Below are 19232 nucleotides of genomic sequence, written 5' to 3'. Positions count from 1 at the left end.
TACGAGAGAGGAATTTGCTCGCTATTGAGAAATACCATCCCATTTCTAATCACCCTTTCTGCTGGTGATGAGCGTGTGTTTCCCACCTTGTCATATCCCGCTTTTTTTAGCCCTTTCTTCTTTATGGTCTTTCTGGTACTGTAACCCATGTAGCAGTGTGTATCTCTAAAACTACTAATAAAATAAATGATTACAGCATATACACAGAGCTGCCTTTTGGGGATGAATGTATTCCAGATGCAGAGCTGTCACTGTGTGCCTCACAATCTCATGTCCCACTTATCATGTGTTGCATGTCTGGGCTTGACTGCAGTTTCAGGAAGCTAGATGGTTTGTTTGACCCGGGTTCTGTGTCCTCTAGGCTCAGTTCTGCAAGGTGTTGAGCATCCTCCAGTCACATTGATTTTAGTGGTGCTCAGCCCCGTACAAGGTCAAGTGATTGTGTGCGGTGTGAAGACATTTCTGAGTCTGGAATGCATTCCTCACAAAATGCTCTTGCTATGTAGCTCTCTTAGATATTTGGATTGTTCTGCCTGTGGTTTTAGAGCTGTTTAAATCAGGAGTGCCTCATTTCCCCTCTCCTCCCCATCCCCCACTCCCAACCCTATGCCTTTTAAGATCATAAAATGGGAAGCGTTAACAAATGGTTATGAGGAGGTTGGTGGTACCAAGCAGGTCAGGTATGTCAGTCTTGGCCCATTTCTAGTGGTCCTGCGCCTTGCCTAGTGCTTCCTTTGTTCACTATGGAAGAAACAATGTCTTATTGCTTACCCATGCAGCATTGATAGAATAGATCTCTGTGGTTAAAAGGGGAGTCACACTCCTTATTAGGCATAGAGTGATTATCTTTCTAAATTGAGAAAGAACAAAACATTGGCAGAAGCTTGAACAGCAGTTGGCTGAGATAAAGATGAGAGATGCTGACTGAAGTAACCTGCAAGCAGCAAGGTTGAGTTTTCTACCAGCAGTTTCAAGGTTGCAGTACAAAAATAAAACCTCATTTGGGTTATTTTTGGACTGTTGAGTGCAGTTGTAGCCTCTCAAAATCTCACCATTTGTAACCAAATGAGAGGTCAGAGTTTTGGTGGATTAGCCACCTGCTGGAAACACCTACTTGTAACGGTAGTAAGTTCAGGTGAAGCACTTTGCACTCGTATAGTTGATTGCCAATGTTTTGAACAGTGGCAGCAATGCTATCCTTTAATAACTTTTGCTTGGTGCATTAATTAATTAACCCTTAACCTTCTCTTTCCCTTTTCAACCCTTTTTCTCCTTTTCCCCTTCACCGGTGTCCCATGTATATAAACAATTAAACAAAAACAAAACCAATACAAAAGCAGGAAATGCATGTGTGGCCATGCCTCACAAAATAGGTCGGATAATTGAGGGGAGCCCCGCAGACCGCTGTGGCAAGCTGAAAGTAGGAGACCGGATCTTGGCTGTTAATGGATGTTCCATCACCAACAAATCGCATTCAGATATTGTCAACTTAATTAAAGAAGCAGGAAACACTGTTACGCTGCGCATCATTCCAGGGGATGGTAAAGTATATGCTCATTTCTGTCTCATCCAAATGTTTTATTTCTCTTTGGCTTTTCATGTCACTTTGAGCTGCACAGACTGGCAGGTTTCCATTCTCAACCCACCAGGCTGGAGTTAGCATTGAGAAGTTTTGCCACTGTCACATAACCATATTTCTTCCCACCCCCTTTCTCCCTTCACCCCCCCCTATAACTGGAAATCAGTTTTTAAAAAAAAACTAGAGGCACTAAGTCTGGTCAGAAATTAAGATCCCCTCCCTCCTGTATTCCTCCATCTGTCCCTTCTGTAAATATGACCCACATCTCTATGGATTTTGAAACTTTATTTGATTTTTGCGGTGATAATACTGCATTAGAATATTTGGGAGAGGATGCATGCTCTGTAAGGCATGAAGTCCCTAAGGTTTTACATATACACAAACAGTCTGTATAGCAAAAGGGATCACAGAAAGGGATAAACACATTGTCATGATTTAAGCTCTTTGAAAAGAAGCTTTGTTTTTATTCAGGGCAAGTTGCTTTAGGAATGATCTCAGTGCAGTTTGAAATGGTTTTGCTCGGTGACTTTGGTTCTTGAGGAGCTCACAACTGATTGGTTCAGGAGTTACACCTAGATGGGGTTTTACTGTCCCCAAATTTTATTGTCCCAGGGATTACTTTTAATATGCCTGATAGCTGGGGCCAGACATGGTCATAGAGTGCTTAAAAACAATTAATTGATCTGCACCGTGCCTAGGGGCTTAGCAACACAACCACTTAGTTTGTGGCAAGCTGTGATGTAAATCTACCCTGCTATGTGCTAAGGAACGGTTAGTGAGAGACAGCAGGGTCTACACAAGCACTTTGTGTATGGCAGGATAGAATGGGGTAGATTTACACCCCAGTTTGCTGCAAACTAAATGTTCGTGCAGACAAGCCCTAGGATTGAATTGGGAAAAACTCTTTTCCCATACCTATCCCTGACTATACCATTAAGAACAAGGCATAAATGTTAGGGATATTTCTATAGTAGGATTAAATTGTTATGATTCTGAATCCCATATTTTGTATTGATTCTCTGTAAACTGTATGCTCTAGATTGGTCTGTAGTCTGAATTTGCTTTGTAGAAATTCTCTCCTGCTGTCCTGTTCGTGTCAAGCTGAATCAATGTTTATAGCATTTGACGGCCCTTATTCAATCCTAATGAGCATTTTGAGAATCGTGCAATATATTATTTGCAGTCCAGAAAACTCAATTAAATGAAGAAAGAGTGCAATTAAGGAAAAATTGGCTCAAATAAGATAGCCCATTGCAATGAAAACTATTAACATGAGGTTTTTTCACCCCACAGTCTGACTGGAAACATTTTGCTGTCACTTTTGCTTTGGTGTCCATCACACAAGCCATATTGTACTCTGAATCTATGAAACAGAGTTTATGGCAGTGAATGTTTTTAGAGAGCTGGAGAGAAACTATCAATTGAGCCACGGATTTTCAAAGGAGCAAAAGGAGTCGCATGTCCAATTTCCAGTGGAAAAATTCAGTGGTGCCTAATTCTCTAAGGGTATGTCTACAATGCAAAGAAAAACCCATAGCACTGAGTGTCACAGCCCAGGTCACAGTGCTTGGGCTACAGGGCTAAAAACAGCTGAGTAGGTATTCCCTATTGGGCTGGACCCTAGATTCCAGGACCCTTCCCGCTCATCAGATCTCAGAACTGAGGCTCCCAATTCCAGTGGGAATGTCTACACTGCTATTTTTAGCCATGCAGCCCAAGTCCTGCGAGCCTGGGTCAGTTGACCCAGCCCCTCAGACTTAGCACCACAGGGTTTTCTTTGCAGTGTAGACGTACTCTCAGTCTCCTTTGAAAATCACAACCTGAACCATAAATTCATGCCTTACCCAAGAAGCCTGATTGCAGTGCTGTTAGTTATAAAAATTTAAATTGATTAAGACCAGAAAATATCTGTCTTTATAAACCACTTATATTTAGGATGAGATGTTCTTTATGTTTCAGGGCTTGTTCCTTATGTTGCTAAGCAGCAGGTCAAACTCTGTGTGATCCTCTGCAGCTTCCAGTGAATTGAGTATTCATGAATAATGAAATGACTATAAATCAAATAGGCCAGAATCTGAACTGGCCTGTATGTGCCAATGTTGAATAGAGACCTAGAGAAAAGTGGTTCATTTCCTTGTTCCGGCAACTGAACAAAATTGAGAGACGTTGACATCTGAGTTATAAAAATCTTGAATGGTTTAAGCATCTTCACATAAGAGAGGATTTGCTCTCTCCCACACGTACTCTGCCAGTCAGTGAGTGTGTGTGTCGGAAGCATGCCAGCCTTGTGCACCCAAACACACACAACAGGATTATGGGAGACCCAACATACCACGTTAACTATATTTAAGCTGGGAGAAAGACATGCAGACAGTGGTCAGCTAAGGCTGTTCTGAAGGCATTCCACGCTGAAAGGAAAGAAAGGCAAAGGAGTGCCAAGTAAGAAGGGAATGATCTTTACACTGGTGTCACTCAGAATGCAGGCCTTTGTTTTCACTTGCACTTTGCAGTTCAAGGTGATTTTGTCAATTTTACTCAGCAAGCATTCAAAAGTCGTAGTACAGCCTCCCTTCCCCCACCCCCCAAAAAATATCAAGAGAGATTTGCTTTAAAATCATGAAGTTTTAAAAAAATCCATGTTGGGTTCTTTTCATCTGCCTTCTGGATTTGGAGCCTTTAGGGGTCATATTTTCAAGCTTTTCTCCACAGCCAAATATCATGAGAAGATCACAAGTGTGGCATCGCTTACTAATGAAACTAAAAAGTTTTTAAAAAGTTATTTTAACTGTGTGATACTCCTAGGGCTTCTGAGGGAGTCCTACAGTTTAAGGCCAGAAGGGCCAACAAGCCCATCTAGTCTGCCCACCTGGATATCACAGGCCACCAGCAACATCCAGCCCCTGCATACTAAGCCCAGCAACGGAAATGAGACCACAGTATCACCGCACACAGGGGACCCTATATTACGCTGCACTGCAGGCAGAGAATAGGAGGAACCAAGGTGTACTAGTGTCCAAGCCAGGAAATGAATAAAAAGCATTTGTATGTATGTGTATATGTAGATAAGTTCTGTCCCATTGAGGTCCATGGGAGTTGCACATATCTATCCAAGGGCAGAATTTGGCCCATAGTGCCTTCAAATATTTTAGATAGTTATTTTGCTCTTTACTGATTTAGGCCCTTATCCTGCATGCACTTAACTTTACACCTTCCTGAGTACTCCCACTGAAGCTGTCTGTGAAAGCAGTGGGACTGCTACAGTACATCCAGTCAGTCGCATGCATAAATCTTTACAGGATATAGGAAAATGTGTAGTACACTGGGAATGAGTGTTTGGCTTGGGAACAAAACTGGAAGCAATGTCTGTCTGTTTCATCCCTGAGCCTGAACTTGAAGTGTTGGTGAGTACCCACTCAGTTAGCTTGACTTAGCAAAGCTTTCTGATGGTGGCAGTGGAGAGAGCCATCTCTGTTGTTAAAGGTGGTTTGAGGCGATCTAATCTAAAGTAAAACGTTGCAAACAGCCTTTCAGCAAATGATATAGCGGTTCTTACAGAAGTTAGTAAATCTAGACAACCTTTAAGTCAATTAGATAGATGGCTCTTCTCATTTCAAAGCAGGGAGGACAGTAGAAATTATTCGGGGAGGCTGCTTGCCTTGTATCTCGAGCCTTTTTATAAAAAGTTAGTAAAAATACTGCACATCTGTTGACAATTACTAACTCTTATGCTAGTGTGGTCTAAAGATAGACCCAGAACCATGTCATGGAACTTCATCAGTACCTAAGATTGATATTCTTAGCATGACCTCCTAAGGAACAAGGTTATTGTATTCTGTTTATACCCAGTCTTCATGTCATACCAAAATGGCAATGGAAGGTTTATGTGGCTTGTGTGCTCTTTGAATTCAGTACAATTTAGAAACATTTTATTTTGGGAGCAGATTGTAGCCTCAGGGATGCCCAAGTGAATTAGACAAGACCATGTTGTCTTAAAATCCAACAGTTCTTGAATGCAGCCAGTGCCCACAAGCAGGAGTGCGTATCTCTGCACAAGGCTGGCTGGCTCCAGACAGCATCACCCCCAACAAGCACAGTTCATTTCACTTTCCTTTCCTCAGCCTCTCTCCAACCACACTCACCCAGTTAGTGGGGAAAGGAACATCTGTTACAAGGTTTCCTATAGTTTAAAATAAAATAAACCGATGCAATAAAATACAATCCCAGCATTAGATACATTTCCAGAAAAGCTTCCAGCCATCATCTTCAAATCACTCTTCTTTTACTTGAGACACATACCTTCCATTAATGCAAACTGGCATGGTAGGGAACTTCCCTCAGAGTCACCAGGGAGAAATACCAGATGACAGAAGCACAATGCAAACATGGTTAGGCAGGAAAGAAGACTTTAGAGTTACTGGAGAGCCAGGTGTTTTGTTTTGTGTGTTAACTTGGGCTGGAAGCAGAAGCTAGTCAAATTCGGACTAGAATTTTTATCACTACCTACACATTTTTTTAAAAGTAAAGATGATTAATCATCGGAACAACTTACCTAATGAGATGGTGGATTCTGTGTCACCCAAATTCTTTATATCAAGCCTGAACGTCTATCTAAAGCTCTAGCTCAACCAGAAATGATGTAAGCTTGGGGAAGGAATTGCTGGATGAAATTCTCTGGCCTGTGTTTATGCAGGCGGTCAGACTGGATGACCATAATGGTCCCTTCTGGCCTTAACACTGACGAATCTATGAATGAAAGCCCATTCGCAAACTAAGAGTCAGTGCAGACAAGGCTAAAGTAATCAGTAAGCTCAGCCATGTTAGACTGTGGTTACTTCGGACTGTAGCCCTTCAGAGGAATGAAAATAGCCCTTAGGCCTCCTGTCCAGCAGGGGAAGGTATGCCATTTTTACAAGGGCACAGGATATGTCTACACAGCAAAAGCTACTCATGGGCTACCTGACCTGAGCTAGTGTGAATCCAACTAGTGCAGGCAACAATAGAAGTGATGACAGTGCAGCGTAGGCTTCAGAGCAGGATAGCGAACTCAGTGCATTCCCAGGGTCCGTGCTAGGCCCACACTGTTCTTCACCAGTATTGTTACCCACACCAGCTGGATTCATGCTAATGATTTCGAAAGAATACCTCCATGGTATTCAATGGACTTCACCCTGCCAGCAAGGGGAAGGATGTGCCTTGGATAAAAATCACGCTATAAAGCAGTGTTCCCTCTAATTTTCCCCACCACATGTGCGGAATGAATTTTGTTCTGTGCACCAATATGGAGGTGATGTGTGACACATCACATTCATATTGGTGCACAGAACAAAATTCATGGGGTGGGGGTGGGGCTGGGGAAGAGGGGTTCATGGTGCAGGAGGGGGCTCAGGGCTGGGGCAGAGGGTTGGAGGGGGAGGGCTCCGGCTGGGGGTACTGGCTCTGGGGTGGGGCCAGGAATGAGGGGCACAGGGCTGGGGCAAGGGGTTGGGGTGCAGGAGATCCGGGCTCTGGGGGGTGGCCAGGGATGAGGGGTTTGGGGTGCAGGAGGTCCTCCAGGGCTATGGCGGGCAGAGAGGACTCCCCCGAGCTCCCTCACCCTGGCTGCAGCTGGTCCCAGCCAGGCGAGTTCCCTGAGCACCTGCACAGTGCTAAATAGTCTGCCCTGTGGCCACGCAGTTTACAGGGAACGTAGTATATAAGTACTGCGTATTTATTTGATTATTTATTATTGGTAAGACACTGTAACTACCTACAGTAGGGGGGGAAGTCTTTTCTAATGATCAAGATTTTCTGAAAAGGTAATCCTAGATATTACTGCTGTATTCACTGAGTCAACAGTTCTCACCGCTCTTGACTAGGGAACAGGCTTCCATTTGTACCTTGAATATCATGTGTTCCTGGTGCTTTTGGTGATTTCTGTTCTCAACATGTTTGTTTAGATTAGCTTCAGAAATCATAATTATCATAAATGGTGGATGTATTTGTTTATTCTGATTTCCCAAGCAAATATCATTGAAATTCTCAGCACTTCCTCTCACATAAACATAAATATTGAATGTCATCTTTAAGAGTGTGCAACTGGTTCCATCGATTATAACCATTTTAAAGATGACTTTTCCTCAAAAAACACTCACTTCTGAAGACTTCCAAGTGAGCACTTTCCTAAATGGCCAAGCAAGGAGGAGTTCAAAGATTTTCAAGTCCTTTATTCACTTATTGATGACTGTAATCCTGTAGATACATGGGAATTTCTCTCTGTGTATGAATGCTTTCTTGAGCTTATCCCTTAACTTTCATCGAGAGTGTATGCACTTAGTGGATTTTGTAGTTTCTAAAGCTGTCCAGCACCACTTTCAGTAAGGATCAGTATAACATACGCATACGGCGAGTGCATAGGATCATGGACACTTAACATTGCAAAGGGCCTAATTTCGATCCAGATTTCAAACACTCACAATGCTTCAAGAGTATTTGTATCTGGATATATGGTTTGGTTTCGTATGGCTCCCTCCTCCCCCTCTCTCCCCCCCCAGTCCTTCTCGTTTGTGCCTTGCCCAAAGCCTTTAAGAAAATCTGTAGCAGAGCAGGAGCCAAGTCTCTCATTTTTATGACTTAGCCACAAATCTATCTTTTCTCTCACTTGCAAAATTCATATCCCGGGCCTCTTCCCAAAATGGGCTCAGATTCCAGCCCTTGCCCCCAGAAAATTTGTGGGAATTCAAATCAGGGTATTGGGTTAGATCACAACTGGCCTAACTGCTACTACTGAAGTAATAGTAAAACCCCCATAAAACCCAAAACACCTGTCAGGGATGGTCTAAATCAGGGATTGGCAACCTTTGACATGGTAAAACCCCCATAAAACCCAAAATACCTGTCAAGGATGGTCTAAATCAGGGATTGGCAACCTTTGACATGTGGCCCATCAGGCTGGCGGGCTGAGACAGTTTGTTTACCTGCAGCGTCTGCAGGTTCGGCTGATCGCAGATCCCACAGGCCGCGGTTCACTGTTCCAGGCCAATGGGGGCTGCAGGAAGCAGCATAAGCCAAGGGATGTGCCAAAGGTTGCCGATCCCTGGTCTAAATAATACTTAGTCCTGCCATGAGTGCAGGGGACTGGACTATATGACCTCCTAAGGTCCCTTCCAGTTCTATGCTTCTATGATTCACTCGGAGCAGAGTTAGGCCAATGCTGAGGACTTTGAAAATCTCACCCTTCAGTTTTTGTGTGTGTCTGATACAAGTTATGCCACTCCAAGGGAGTGTGTATTACATTGAGCATAGAATGTGCAATAGACTTTTATTTTAATGAACAGTAAGAATTTGAACAGCACAATTGGTTAACTATTAAAGAGAGATGTGGAAACCCATGTGTTTTTGATCATGTCCAAAGTGTTAAGTCAATAGAAAACTACCATTGCCATCAATAAGTTTTAGATTAGGCCTGTATTCAATACATCCCATAACAAAAACTTTAAAGGTATCTATTCAGATGGAGTCAGTATTGACTACATTGTGGGTTATGGACTATTTTAGTGTTCTTATAAAAATAACCCAAATGATCTTCTGACTTTTGAAGTAATTAAGATTTGGCATATGTGTTGCTGCTCAAGCAACAAAACATTCTGTGAGCCTTAATTAGCCTATACTTTTTAAAAATTAACCTTAGCTCTCAATAGTGAAGTGGATAATGGAACACATCTAACCCAAACTTCCTAAATATTTTTCTAATCTACTTGTATGCCTTTTCTCGGAATTTCCTCGAGATTAATGAAAATGCTGATGAAATGTGGTTGCTGGAGAATAAATCCAATTTACATAAAAATATAATATTTATTACTTTAGTGGGATATCTTGCTGCACACAATTTACATTTACAATTTACAACGCTCTGGCATTATTTCTGATTGAGGCATCCCAACCCCTAATTAATTTTTCATTGGTAATGGATTTAGAGATAATGTCTTGAACATTCAAGACTTTTCTTTGTTATTGAAGGAGCACAGAATACAGTAACAGCGGTGACAGGTTAGTGTTTAAAAGACTTCCTGTTAGAAGGATCACAGGGGCAGAAGCGAGGCTGTAGTGGAATTTTCTGTGTCTAACGACAGCTACTAGAAAAAGTCAAGCAAGGACGACTGTCAGCATCATGTAAAATTCCAATGTGCCACTCTTGTTTAATACGCCCTTCCAGATGCATAGCTGCCGTGCTGTTGCATGTGGCTGCATTTATAGAAGGCTGAGAGAAATTCTATCATCTTTATTTTCCTATTTTTTTTTTTTTTTAATCAAAGGCTTTCTATATATATATAAGGGTTTTGGGGCAATCGTTGCACAGTGTGTGTTGAGATAAATACTTAATCATTACCTAGTAACAAAATTCTCCTTTCAACTACTGGATTTATTAAAGATGAGCCAGTGCGCTTCCCTCTCAGGCACGTTCTTAAAAAATGTATTTGATGCTTCCCAGTGCAATCCCATTGCAAAGCATGCATTTGTCTTTGAATGAATTCTCTGATTTAAGATCTTTTCTCACAAGGAGCACCATTTTGTTTTACAGAATCCTCCAATGCTACTTTATTGACCAACGCTGAAAAAATTGCTACGATTACAACCACACATACTCCTCAGCAGATGCCCCAGGAACCCAGGTCTGCTAATTTTCTTTGAGGCGAGCATGTTGGTGTGCTATTTCTTTGGTTATTTCTGAGTCATCTTCATTTCCCATGAGTTGTTTTTTTCCCCTCTCTCCTCCTCTCTCTCATTCATTTCAACAGGAACAACACAAAACCAAAGCAGGAATCCCAGTTTGATTTCAAACCGCCCCAGGCAGCACAGGTAAGGGATGCCTTTCTGATTTGCTTGGTTTACCATGAAAATGTGGTTCTAGTCTGCTAAGGGTTGTGCTTAAAGTGTTCTCCCTCGAAAATTTATCTTGTGAGGCCAGATTCCCTCCTCCAGTTTGTCTGCGAAAGAGGGATCACTGATTAGAGTTTTAATATGCATTGATGTTGTTTCATATGACAAACACTTCAAACACAGAGCTGCATCAGGATTAAAAACAAAGACAATTAAATATCTTATGACAGTAATAATTTATGTGTTTGTTTACTGGAGTGTGTTCTTTGAGGGGGCTAGCCTGAAGGTGTTACTGTGCGCCAAATGACAGATTCAGAGGAGAAAAAAGAAAAGAAATCAAAGTTTGATAAGAGGGCTATATCATGGGTTCTTCGGGTTTATCATAGTATAGGCCACAACTTAATAACAGAGAGATTATTTCATGGATTCTTCCCCTCCCACTGGCAACTGCAGTGATAACCACTCTCATTACTGATTGCTAAGCATCTTTGTGGTAATACAGCAATTACTCTGCTGTGTAGAGAAGAATTGCATGCCTTTTTAGTAGTCTTGAATAGAATGTGCCAGCAGCTAACAAGAAGGAGTAGCTAGCACCATGGGACCAACCAGCTCTTTGCAGACCATTAAAAAACACTCTTTGAATCACAGTTTGGGTCTTTAGGAGCAATGAGAAGCCTTTGTCTTTGTATGAAAACAAACCTTGTAGATATATATATATATTTATTAAGATGATTTAATGTCCATTGTTAAATATTTGCCAGGCCCGGCAATAGTACAGAGTTCAACTTCTTGTTCAGTTCTGTACAAATTGTCTTCCCAGGACCAAGATTTTTACACCGTTGAACTGGAAAGAGGAGCCAAAGGATTTGGCTTTAGCCTGCGAGGTGGCCGAGAGTATAATATGGATCTCTACGTGTTGCGGTTAGCTGAGGATGGTCCGGCTGAGAGGTGTGGAAAGATGAGGGTAAGTAAAAAAAGAGAGTTGGGGAAAAAAATCTATTTGCAACAAAAGTGGTGGGTTTTTGTTTTGTTTTGTTTTTTTCAAAAACTTTTTCACCATTTTTGACTTGTTCCAATAATAAGAATAGATTTGAAGTGCCATTGTTGTACCAATTCCTGCTCCGAGAGTGCTGTGTTTGCCTCCCATTGAAGTCAGTAGAGGTTTGCACACATGCATCCCAAAGAGGGTGGGAGAGTAGGGAGGCAATCTTAAAAAACTGCTGCACCATTCAGAATTAATTGCAAGAACTTTTTGCAAAAAGGAGTACTAGTGGCACCTTAGAGACTAACCAATTTATTTGAGCATAAGCTTTCGTGAGCTACAACTCACTTCATCGGATGCATTCAGTGGAAAATACAGTGAGGAGGTGTTATACACACTGTAAGGAGAGTGATCACTTAAGATGAGCTATTACTTTTGTAGTGATAATCAAGGTGGGCCATTTCCAGCAGCTAACAGGAATGTCTGAGGAACGGCGGGGGGGAATAAACATGGGGAAATAGTTTTACTTTGTGTAATGACACATCCACTCCCAGTCTCTATTCAAGCCTAAGTTAATTGTATCCAGTTTGCAAATTAATTCCAATTCAGCAGTCTCTCGTTGGAATCTGGTTTTGAAGTCTTTTTGTTGTAATATTGCGACCTTTAGGTCTGTAATCGAGTGACCAGAGAGATTGAAGTGTTCTCCAACTGGTTTATGAATAATTCTTGACATCTGATTTATGTCCATTTATTCTTTTATGTAGAGACTGTCCAGTTTGAACAGTGTACATGGCAGAGGGGCATTGCTGGCACATGATGGCATATATCACATTGGTAGATGTGCAGGTGAACGAGCCTCTGATAGTGTGGCTGATGTGATTAAGCCCTATGATGGTGTCCTCTGAATAGATATGTGGACACAGTTGGCAACGGGCTTTGTTGCAAGGCTAGGTTCCTGGGTTAGTGGTTCTGTTGTGTGGTGTGTGGTTGCTGGTGAGTATTTGCTTCAGGTTGGGGGGCTGTCTGTAGGCAAGGACTGGCCTGTCTCCCAAGATTTGTGAGAGTGATGGGTTGTAGATCCTTGATGATGCGTTGGAGAGGTTTTAGTTGGGGGCTGAAAGTGATGGCTAGTGGGGTTCTGTTATTATCTTTGTTGGGCCTGTCCTGTAATAGGTGACTTCTGGGTACTCTTCTGGCTCTGTCAATTTGTTTCTTCACTTCAGCAGGTGGGTATTGTAGTTGTAAGAATGCTTGTTAGAGATCTTGTAGGTGTTTGTCTCTGTCTGAGGGGTTGGAGCAAATGCGGTTGTATCGTAGAGCTTGGCTGTAGACGATGGATCGTGTGGTGTGGTCTGGGTGAAAGCTGGAGGCATGTAGGTAGGAATAGCGGTCGGTAGGTTTCCGGTATAGGGTGGTGTTTATGCTTATGCTCAAATAAATTGGTTAGTCTCTAAGATGCCACTAGTACTCCTTTTCTTTTTGTGAATACAGACTAACACGGCTGCTACTCTGAAAAAAGAACTTTTTTGAAAATTGTAGGGACTCCTTCCTCACTGCCAATCCTATTGCCCTGCCAACAACCGTGAAATGAAATGACAAGAGAAAAAGGCATTTTCATAATCTCTGTTATCTTGCTTACCAACCTATCAATAGCTGGCTTCTGTCAGAAGCTGCACTTGCTCCATATGTTGGCTTCTATTTGACCCCCATCTTTTGAAGTTCAATCAGTTGCTGTCCCCACCCCAGCCCTTATTCCAGACATTATCCCCAAATGTTAATGCTTCAATTTTCTTTAAATAACTTAGCAAGGTTCATGCATGAAAGAGGGTCTGATAAGCTGCCATCTTGGCCAACACACTGGGGATTGAACCAGGAACCTCTAGAGCTGAAAGCATGAGCTGCTAGAGGTGGAGCTAAAATTTCCTAGCTGGGCCTGTAACAGACTTATATGCTCTACAGTCAAGGTACAGAGAGGAGCTTATGTAACACACTCACTAGTGAGTTACTGAAGTATTGCATAATTTTTCACTGTTATAACCCGAGACGTCACATGCTACCTCAACCTACCCTGTATATGCAATACCTTGCTGTGGCAGGTCTAATTTAACTTTAGGTATGTGAGTAGTCCCATTCACTCCAACAATTAAGCACATGCAAAAGTTTTTGTGGGATTGACTGAGAGGTTCTCAGAGAAGAGGTCTATCATTGTTTTATAGGTCTGTAGACAACATGCACACCTGCTATGCTGTTTATTTAATAACTTTATAACCAGTGTATTCTCTTCTTTCAAAAAGTAATGCAAGAAATGTTAATATTTGGAAAGTTTTTTTTGTTTTTTTTTTAAGGATAAACTTACAGCACCAGATAGCTGATGTAACTCAACATAGTTCCACTGTAGCCAGAGTGCTGATGGTCTATTCCACAACCTTTGTTTTCCTTTCCTGATCAATTCTTGAATTTCTAAACCAGGCTAACTGATTCATGCCATGCATGTACAATCAAGTGAAAAAAGTTCCTAAACATAAACCAATATGTTAAATACTATGTTCCCTTAAGTGACATACTCAAGGTGTGGCATTCTTCTGTTGAAGGCCTGATTTTAATCCTAGATTCTGCTCTTTCATCATGTTGACAGATTGGTGATGAAATTCTAGAGATCAATGGGGAAACCACCAAGAACATGAAGCATGCTCGGGCCATAGAACTGATTAAAAATGGTGGCCGCAGAGTCCGCCTGTTTCTGAAACGTGGAGATGGCTCTGTACCAGAATATGGTGGGTCAAACTATGAAAACATTCCTTTCTTTCCTGGCATCACTCCATGAATGATTTCTCAAGATCTGAAGCGGGGATGCTTTTTATTTTCCTTTCTCACCAGTGTCTTGCCAACCTTTGCAACATATGGTTAGTTGCCTCGCTTGTGCTGAATTTTCTACACCTTTCATCCTTTGCTTGCTTCCACGGACTTGGGCGCAGTGTAAGGCAAGATCATCAAAGCAGTATTTTTGGTGATCAGAGAGAAAAAAACAAAAACCGCATTGTCTTGTCCAAGCAAACAAGGAGTATTAATGAGCTGTGCCAAACTGTCTCTCAGCAGTTGAACTGTTATCTCAAAATAACTCTTTTCCTCGAATCAACACCAAAAAAAGGGAATCCTGAATTATTTTCAATCAGTAGTTTATTGTTAGGCTTTTTCCTTAGTTTTTCTGTATCCTTGGGCATGAATGCCAAGAAAGCTAATGGGTTTTGCCTCCAACTAATGTGTAAATATTTATAAAGTTATTTCAAAATGTTTATGCAAAAATAGATGAATTTGGCCCTTCTGAGTCCTTTTTCCCCCTTACAATATCTGTTGGTGTCAAGTCATTAATTTGTAAATTCTGAAAAAGTTAGGAGGTTATGAAAAGGTTTCTAGAGTCTGTTTTGAGGGAAAAGTGCTACTTTTCCTTTTCTGCTGAGATTTGCAGTAGAAGTCCTTTTCTACACCTGCCTGTTGGAGCTGATTAGGGAGAGTAATGAGTGGCTTAGAATAGTGTTCTATTTAATATTATTATTATGCCTTATTTATTTGAGATAATTGTTGAAAACTATGCCCTCAATGCAGGGCTACTGCCAACCAAAGGTCTTTAAAGTTTCTATAGAAACTGATTTTGAAGGGATGCCCTTTATACTTTTTTCCCTTATCTGGGATTTTGTTGTGTCAGTAAGTTCTAAGTCTTTCACTCCATTACCTAAAAATAAAACAAAAGAACATTCTGCACAATTCATGAACTAGGTTTTTTTAATTTACTGTACCATGTTCAAGAGTTTCCACTATCTGCTTATAAATCAGAATTGAATCTAAATGTCTGACCAAATCAGAATATAGATTTCAAACAATTAAAATATTCGATAATATAGAAAGGAAACTGTGGGTTTACAACAATAGCACTAAAATTATGTAATGTTTTTTCTACTTCTGTCGTTTCCTACTCCTTTTGATGTACAGTACTGCTAGACTTCATAAATGTCCTGTAAATTGTGTGCTTCACTTCTTAAAGCATATGTCTGCTGCACTGAGGATGAAAATCCAGTACCAGTTTTCTTTTGGCTAATAATACGTTGAACTGCTAAGCATATAGTTTTCAAGCAAGTATTTAACATGCAGGGGCTGCACTTGTTATAAATAAATATATATATAAAGTAAATATATATATTTACACACATACACATTTGTAACATTTTGGGCTTAATTTCTTCAGTCGCAAGTGGTTTCTCGGATAATGTTAAGTTCCAGTATTTTTCAGACTTGATTGGAACGTGCTCCTATCTGAGGTTGTATATTTTTGTAATGAGTTTTGTACTTATTTTTAATGTTGTGGTCTTTGGTGGACTTTATTTTTTTGTTATTGTTTGATTGTTAATCGTTTTTCTATGACATTCTGTGTCACTGTTCCAGTTATCTTTTAAAATGGATGCATCTGTTGTCTGGGTTACTGAATCACCTTTTAGATGTCTAATTATGTCACTATAATAACAACTGCCGTCTTTCCAGTCTTACCCTTGGGTGATGCCTAGACAATCATACTGGAAAAATAAACTTTCTTTATCCTAAGATAAAATATGTAGATATTTTTTCTTTCATCTTTGTTATGGGGAATCTAAATTTTCTACTTTTCTCTTTCTCTCTCTCTCTTACTTTTCTTGGTGCTGGGCTCTTCCTTCCTCAGCGATGATACCTCCTAATATCGCTGCATGTATGAGAAATGACAAGCTCGGGGAGCCTTGCTTCTACCTTACGGGCCATAATCAAACTACGGTTTGTAGCTAAAATCAATATTAGGTGTTTCTGTGCTGTGGCCTAATTCCCTCATATTGCTTTCCGCTTTGCTATATTTTTATATGTACAGCAATTCATTCTGAGCCCCTACATTCTTTGAATTGTAAGTACACTACCTGAACGTGTTTAAAGCCTCACTCTTACCTTGTACAATAGCCAGATTGCAAGAAAGCTGGGGGAAAATGGGGTGGTCCTCCCACACCTTGATTTTAAAAATCAAACCAAATAAACTCCCATGAGTTGCCACGGTGTTTTTCATCTGTAAATCATAAAAATAATGGCCCGCGCACAAAAAAACAATGACGAGAGACGTTTAAATAAAAGAGCTTGCACACAAGAAAAATGAAAATTTTGAATATTTAGCATGTGTGTTGTGGAAGAGTGAAAAAAAGATTCCGGATTGCGAAGTGGTTTGTTTGCTATTCAGTCATTGTCATCAAGACCATCTACTTTACTTAAAGTAGGTGACTCTCCAAATTGGAATTCAGGACGTGTGCTAAGTACTTATTTAACGCCAGCAGAGTTCTCTTACGGAAGATACTTAAAAAAAAGAAAGAAAGAAAGAAAAAGAAATCTGCATCTCATGTTGTCAGTGCAACTGCTTTAATGTTTGCCATATATGTAATAAATCATTCATAAGCATCAGTTACGAATGATGTGAGTAATTTTAGCTTAGCTGCAGCACAGTGTCATTGCTTTGCAGTTTGGCTCTTGAAGGTAGTTCAGATCTGTTTTATGGCAGTGAGATAATTAACAGGAGAACAGGTGTTAAATCAAACTCATCCTACGTATTAGACTATCTTTCCATGTCTTTAATAAGGAAAGATCATAACTTCTGTTGTCATCTAAATTGTGGTGAAAGCAAAACTATCCCACTACTATTTCATAATGTAATAGGACTAAATGAGATTTAGTAACATGTTTGAAGTTCTTGAAAAATGGAAATGACATTATTTATAGTCGAATTAAAATATTATGCTATAGGTTCAAAACATAGAGATCAGTTATATTATTTCATACTTTTAGTCATTTAAAATGAAACATCACACAAACTATAACTCTTTCTAAGAAGGCATGTCTTTAAAAATAATTTTAAAAGGTGATAATCATTTCCTAAAAGGCCCATCTTTTTGGGAGCTATATCCTTTTAAAAAGTGCAAACCTTCCTTTTTTTCACTAGAAACAACTTATTTTAATCTAAGCATTATAAATTGGACCAGGGGAAAAATATAAAATATCCCATGATGCGCAGAGCATAAAGATAAGAGCCACTTGGACTAAAATGGAGCTAATAAAGGGAAGCACCAATACTAATCAATAACTCATTGTTTGCAGTTACACTTAAATTAACAAAAGCTTCAGTTAGTCTTCTACTGACTGCTTTAACAGTTGTTTGCTTTTGGCACTAATGAACTCTGAAGAATCATAAATGGTGTCAGAACTGTAAAAAGCCATTTGTACCAAACAATATGCTCTTGTTGTTTTTCTTCCAGACCCCAGCAGTGACAGGAACAGTCCCGCCACAGGTTCACAAAATGTATCGGAAATGAAAAACATGCCATCTGACCGACGACAACACCCATCATTGGAGTCCAGTTATCCACCAGATCTTCACAAATCATCACAACATGGGGACAAGCGGATATATGTTAAAGATCCAAAAGGCAGCAGAGAGTTTAGCAGACAATCCAATGAACACCACACTTGGAATGGAACTTCTCAAAACAGTGGTAGTGTAACAGGCAGAAAAAAGGACAGATCACCAGGAAGGCGACGAGATAGACAACCAGAGAGAATGGTGGTAAATGGACAAAAAATGAAATCTCCTGAAAAAAGGAGGGAAGGGACAAGAAGTGCTGACAATACTTTGGAGAGGAGGGAGAGACACGAGAGGAGGAGAGACCTTTCTCCCGAAAGGCGAAGAGAAAGGTCACCGACTCACAGAAGGGATGGGTCGCCAAGCAGGCGAAGGAGGTCACTCGAAAGACTAATGGATCAAAGAAAATCACCAGAGAAGAGAAGAGAGAGCTCACCTGAACGGAGGGCAAAGTCAACTGACAGAAGAAGGGAGAGGTCACCAGACAAAAGGATCAAGGATGAGCGAGTCGGCCACAGAGAGAGGGAAGAACACAGTTTGAAATATGATACCAACAAAAGACACCCCCCTGAACAGAGAAGGAAACCCTACAAAGAGTGCAGCACTGATCTCAGCATCTGAGGTACTCGTCCGATGCACAGAGCCATATTCCAGCCTTTATAGTGCTGAAGGCTCTAAGAAGAGGGTAATAAAGCTGAAATTATCTTAGTTTCTTAAATGATGAAATATCAGACACCTGCTGATCCTATGAATAGCAGCAAACGTTTTACGCAGATGAAATCTTATAACAAAAATATATACAAAGTGTTGTGCCTGATGTATAATATTAAAGAAAGTATTTTTAAGTGTATTCTTTTTTTTTAAGTTACTTGCCAAATGGTCCTAAAGGATTATAAAATTTTGTTTCTACATATTCTGTAGATTTCTTGAGAAAAATTTCTCTATCAGGCAACTTCCCCCTCCCCCCATAATTAAATGGGAACAGCCAATAATATAAGGTAGTCAGAGGATTTTTTTTTTATAAAGGGTGAAGGAGGAATTAAAATGTGCATATCAATAGGAATGGAGCACTCCTGCTGAAGGAATAAAAAAAGAAAAAAGTTCCTAAAATGACAAGTACTGTTTGAAGAGACTTATTGTTTCAATGAAGGATATTTATACAAAAACCTACACAGCACAAGATGACTTATGATAAGGAATTTATAGTTTGTTCCATGAACAGTTTATACTTTTAGGCCCCCTCTCAAGAATGCGTGAAGGCAAAAGACTGGTAGCGGCCATATCTGTGTAGCACACAAACGTTAACTCTCAGTCTCTCTCGCTAGTCTCAGCAACACTTACAATATTCCTTTAAGAAAGTGGCCCCGGAGCCCTACTCAACTACTAGAAGTAATGGACAG

At 40.5% G+C, this 19232-nt stretch overlaps 1 protein-coding gene across 1 annotated transcript in view; it reads left to right on the top strand.

Annotated features, from left to right (window-relative positions):
* The window catches only part of MAGI1 (membrane associated guanylate kinase, WW and PDZ domain containing 1), a 474374-nt gene extending 455734 nt beyond the window's left edge, over nucleotides 1–18640 (top strand). The window contains exons 18-23 of the mRNA XM_077821423.1: nucleotides 1341–1541; nucleotides 10137–10227; nucleotides 10354–10414; nucleotides 11256–11399; nucleotides 14053–14191; nucleotides 17729–18640. Of these exons, the coding sequence (XP_077677549.1) occupies nucleotides 1341–1541; nucleotides 10137–10227; nucleotides 10354–10414; nucleotides 11256–11399; nucleotides 14053–14191; nucleotides 17729–18453 (1361 nt within the window). The 3' untranslated portion in view covers nucleotides 18454–18640. The remainder of the gene's footprint in view (nucleotides 1–1340; nucleotides 1542–10136; nucleotides 10228–10353; nucleotides 10415–11255; nucleotides 11400–14052; nucleotides 14192–17728) is intronic.
* The last annotated feature ends 592 nt before the right edge of the window (nucleotides 18641–19232 follow it).

This window comes from Eretmochelys imbricata, chromosome 7 (genome assembly GCF_965152235.1).
Source record: "Eretmochelys imbricata isolate rEreImb1 chromosome 7, rEreImb1.hap1, whole genome shotgun sequence".
NCBI classification, from domain to species: domain Eukaryota; kingdom Metazoa; phylum Chordata; order Testudines; family Cheloniidae; genus Eretmochelys; species Eretmochelys imbricata.
This window is presented reverse-complemented; position numbering and strand designations above follow the sequence as displayed.